At 45.1% G+C, this 4,339-nt stretch overlaps 1 protein-coding gene across 2 annotated transcripts; it reads right to left on the reverse strand.

Annotated features, from left to right (window-relative positions):
- Positions 1–344: 344 nt before the first annotated feature.
- LOC119344545 lies at positions 345–3,819 on the reverse strand. 2 transcript variants are annotated; one of them, XM_037614942.1, is made up of 6 exons: positions 3,302–3,819; positions 3,000–3,187; positions 2,746–2,895; positions 2,529–2,666; positions 865–1,902; positions 345–775 (listed from the first exon to the last, which is right to left on the reverse strand). In XM_037614942.1, the coding sequence occupies exons 1-6, from the start codon at positions 3,737–3,739 to the stop codon at positions 658–660; spliced, it is 2,070 nt and encodes a 689-aa protein (XP_037470839.1). In that variant the 5' UTR covers positions 3,740–3,819; the 3' UTR covers positions 345–657. The 2 variants fall into 2 exon arrangements, with proteins under 2 accessions (XP_037470839.1, XP_037470840.1); XM_037614943.1 differs by having other exon boundaries at positions 662–775; positions 861–1,902.
- Between the last annotated feature and the right edge of the window lie 520 nt (positions 3,820–4,339).

Here is a 4,339-nt window from a genome sequence, read left to right on the forward strand (position 1 = left end):
CTTGACGGAGCGGTGGGGGCAAAGGCCTTCCTCCATCCTATATATCGTTGCCCAGAGGAGAGCCAACAGAGGATGACGCGCTCGTTCAATCTGGGGCAGCGCGTGCATGCTCAGTGGGCTAAGTTGGGTTTAATTCTCCAAGGATGATGAACATCTACTCCAAGGAATGGAAGTGTTCTGTGGGATGGAGAACAGGAGCATGGTGTCATGGAACGCGTTAATGCATGTGTTGAATGGGTGCATACTGGAAGTCCTGCAGATGTTCCATGACTCGCGAGCAAGTACTAGATTAGATTACAGGATACCAACGACTAACTCAGCGACCACTAACCAACACGAGGACATACAGCCAGCAAATAGTTCAAAAACGACCCTAAGGGTTCACCTCGACAACAGTTCAAAACATAGCTCCTCAGATGTGTGTTAAAACGCAAGATCAGTTTGGATAGCAGTTTGATGACAGCCATTACTGCCTACAGCAAAAACATACCATGGCCACTGCCCAACTAAAGGACAATCCAAACTTCTTAGAGACATCAGACGATAGACAATAGCTAGCTAGTTTCACCGGTTAACAAACATACATAAACTCCTACAGGCACTACGGCTAGATGATCCAAGTCACCAAATGTTTTCATGGACTGCTGCAATTGAATGTCAATCGTCTTCTTCATTCTCTTCTCCACCAAGGCCCAGCATCTCCAGCAAGTTCTGCACATCTAGACTTGACGGCTCAAACCCACTGGTCTTGTATAACTCCCAGACCGGCTTCAGTCTGTAGAGACCAATTATCAGACGTAGTTAGTACAGCAGAGCATAAAAGTGAGCTGAAAAAGGTATAAAAACAAATAGACCGGTACCTACTTTCCAGTCATGGCCGACATATCCAATAGCTCTGAAATTATTGCCGCCAACGCATCCTCTGAGATGAATGCACCCATAATCTCCAGGACCTCGATAGAATCAAGCCTCTGCTTTCTGGGACTCTTGCTGCCCCTCTGGACCTCAAGGTATCCAACCCCATCATCTTGCCCTGTACCCCTCTCTATGAACACCTTCTCCTCCTTGGAGTAATCTGGGCCGTGTGCTATGAGATGCCTCTTGATGCTAATGTAAGTTCCACCATCATTTGAAGCATAATTGATGTCGTCGGTGAGCAAGGAGTGAAAGAAAGCAGCTTTGTTGTTCCAAGCACGAAATTTGTTACCGGGGAGGGGCATTCTCACTTCAGGCCCTCTACCCTTATCCAAAGCACGCCACACTTGTTCCTGCTGGAAATAAAGAACCTTCTCCAGGATATCTATCCCTGACTTTATCATTGCGTCTGCCACGTCCAAGCTAGGGATAATAAAGTTGTACAACACCTCCTTGAACTTAGCTTCAGGGTCATACCTATCATGTGCCCTGCATGCTTGGTAAGTGCCACAGAGAAACTGTGCACGAACAAATGGGTGTTTAATTCCTGGGTGGTGTAGAATCTTGTCGTAAAGATCTGAGTCAAAGGCATGAAGAAATTCCTCAACTGGTGTTTCTGTTAGAGCTTCTTCAAGTTGAATAAAATATACAGGGAGGCGACCATCACTGTTGAACTTAGCAATCAGGAACTTGCAAGCCCCAAAGTCATTTTTCAAGAAACCTGCAACCTCTAACGACATTTGAGATGGGTCAAAGATGTAGACAGCAGGCTTTATGATCTTGAAAAACTTGCCATTGTAGACTTCAATATCATCTCTCTCGAAATGGCCATTCCATGATCTTCCATGCTTATGGTTGTTCACAATTTCGGCCAAGATGCCGTGAAACATTAAGAACCCATCAACATTAGGGCTAGGAAAGCTCCTTCGTTCATACACATACCAGATCACCATTTCCCGGGTCAAAAAAGTGGCAAGCTTTTCGTGGCTGCAAATTTAAACAGAAATTAAGAGACACACATAGTTGGATCTTACAGGAATTTAAAATCCTATGTTTGGTTGCACCACATAAAACACACGTTTCATCAGGTATAAGTGCTCATCTTGCTAATAAAACCATCTAAGAGGAGGCTTTTCCTTTAAAAAAAACATCCAAGAGAACATATCCCTTCCTAGAAATCCTATGAATTTGGCTATATCCAGGTTTTGGGGGCAAGCTAATCAGTCAAGTGGGTAATTAAAACTTTCTCTGAGGATCATGGAAGTTACCAAAAGACATGACACTTGCATGTTTAGAGTTCATACCAACAAAAATTCCCTATTCCATTATTTAAGCATCACATAGGAACAAAAAAGGAAAGAAAACTAAAAGAGAAGAGTCTACTCTAAACTCTAGAGACAATATTTTCATCAAGTAGTCCTTGTGATGGACGCAGTCAAACATAGATAATAACATATTTAATTGTTATCTACTTAAGTTTGGTCTTTCATAAAGTGGAACAGGAACTACTAGAACAACACTATGCTACAAATATTCAGTTTCAACGGCGTTATAAAAGATACGCCAGGGATAGAAAACAGAACCAGAAAGTGGGCACCTTCCTTTACACATACCTATCTGGTATCCCGACAAACTTCAGCCGCAGCCTCTCCACGATATCACGAACTGCAACAAAGGAATCCCTGGGGAGCATTTCTTTCAGAGTTCTCATGACAAATTGCCGGGATACATCTTCCAAGCTCTCCTTCAACCTGCTGAACAAATTCAATTAGATAATGGATTTTTCTTGAGATGTAAACAAGGGAATAATATATAATAGAAGGAACGCACCTTTTTCGATTGGTACAGATGCCAATTGCCAAATTTTTGTCATACATCTCCAAATGCTTGTAATGTACGCAGAAGAACTTAGATTGGCGGTTGGACAAGGAGATTGCTTCTCCGATGTAGAATTCCTCCATCTCATCATTCATTTTGAAGCTGATCAATGAAATTCATTGGGTCATAACTTAGAGAGAGAGAGAGAGAGAGAGAGAGAGAGAGAGAGAGAGATTGTGAGGGGAGGGTGGATAAAACATTCGTACCTCCCGAAAAAACACCAAAACCCCCTGCGCAATAGATCATCACTGGCACTAGAAGAAACACCAAGCCATGATATCTGAGGGGTTCCAGAGGAACTGCTGGTGCTAGGCAGTGGTGGTAAATCCTCGACATTTTCCTTTAGCATTGCTCTCGTTTTGTTCAATCGTCTGCCCCTGTCCTTGCTGCTTTTCTGGAAGAAAAAGAAGAAGATAAACAACACATGTATTAGCTCAAGCAAACCAAGCCACATGTCATACAAATCACCAAGTTAATTACAAGGAAATCAGTGTTGAGAGTGGTCAACCTCATGGAGTGCAGAGTCGATGTCCTGAATGCAGGCGTCCTTGAGCCCATTGATAAGATACTCGAGATCCCGCATTACTGCAGCGAGATGCGCTTCATCCGCCAGTTGCTCGTCATTAAGGGGCTTGCCTTTCTCCCTCATCTTTCTGATATCATCCAACCTCTTGCGGTGACGGCGAATCCGCTTTGTTAGCACTTGAACGCACTTCATCTCACCCAATTTATCTTCCTCCTTCTTCGTCTCCGCCTCCTCCCCCTTCGCCGTCACCGTCACCACCTCCTTCCCCTTCTCCTTCACTGCCACCGCCGCCGCCGCCGTCGCCGGCGCGACCACGGGATCGATGCCGCCCCTGCCGGGAGGGGGCTGGCGACGCTGGTGGACACCGTCGTCGGGAGGGGGTGGCTGGTCTCGACGAGGCGGCTTAGTGGGGCCGGCCATGCCTCCGGCAATCGAGAGCACTGGCGGGGCAGGGGGCGGGGAAGGGAGCGGAGGCGGCTGGCTAGGGTTTTTTGATCGAATTTCCCTGTGCCGACTCGACGCCGGATTCCAAAGCTGGGGAGAGGGTCGGGCTATATCCGTGGGCCTGTTGGTGGTGACAAGTGGACACGGCCTGTGTCTGTGCGCTACTGTGTTTGAACCCAATTTGAAGCCGAACTTGCTTTTTTTTTTCTTTGACGCTTACACATACATGCATACAGTTACCCACTAAATCCCCTAGTAGAATGCCCTATTTGCTAAAGATAGACAATCACGATGAAAGTAAAAACCTTGTGGGATAACAATTGTATTTAACCTTTTAGGTTTGTTGTGGGATATCATTGCTTGCACATCGTTTTGCTATATGCAACTTGGTGAGTTTTTCCCCTTTCAACGACATCGCCCCAGGAACCTTGTAAATGAGTTGTGTTTGAACGTTGACAAGATCCATCCCCATCTCTCTGATACTCTGCAAAATTAAACATGTATAGAAATATACCATTTGAGTATTACCTCATGTGCAACATACATACAAAGAAGAACAATCCTATTTCACTCGGC

Source organism: Triticum dicoccoides, unplaced genomic scaffold (assembly GCF_002162155.2).
Source record: "Triticum dicoccoides isolate Atlit2015 ecotype Zavitan unplaced genomic scaffold, WEW_v2.0 scaffold172839, whole genome shotgun sequence".
In the NCBI taxonomy this organism is placed as follows: domain Eukaryota; kingdom Viridiplantae; phylum Streptophyta; class Magnoliopsida; order Poales; family Poaceae; genus Triticum; species Triticum dicoccoides.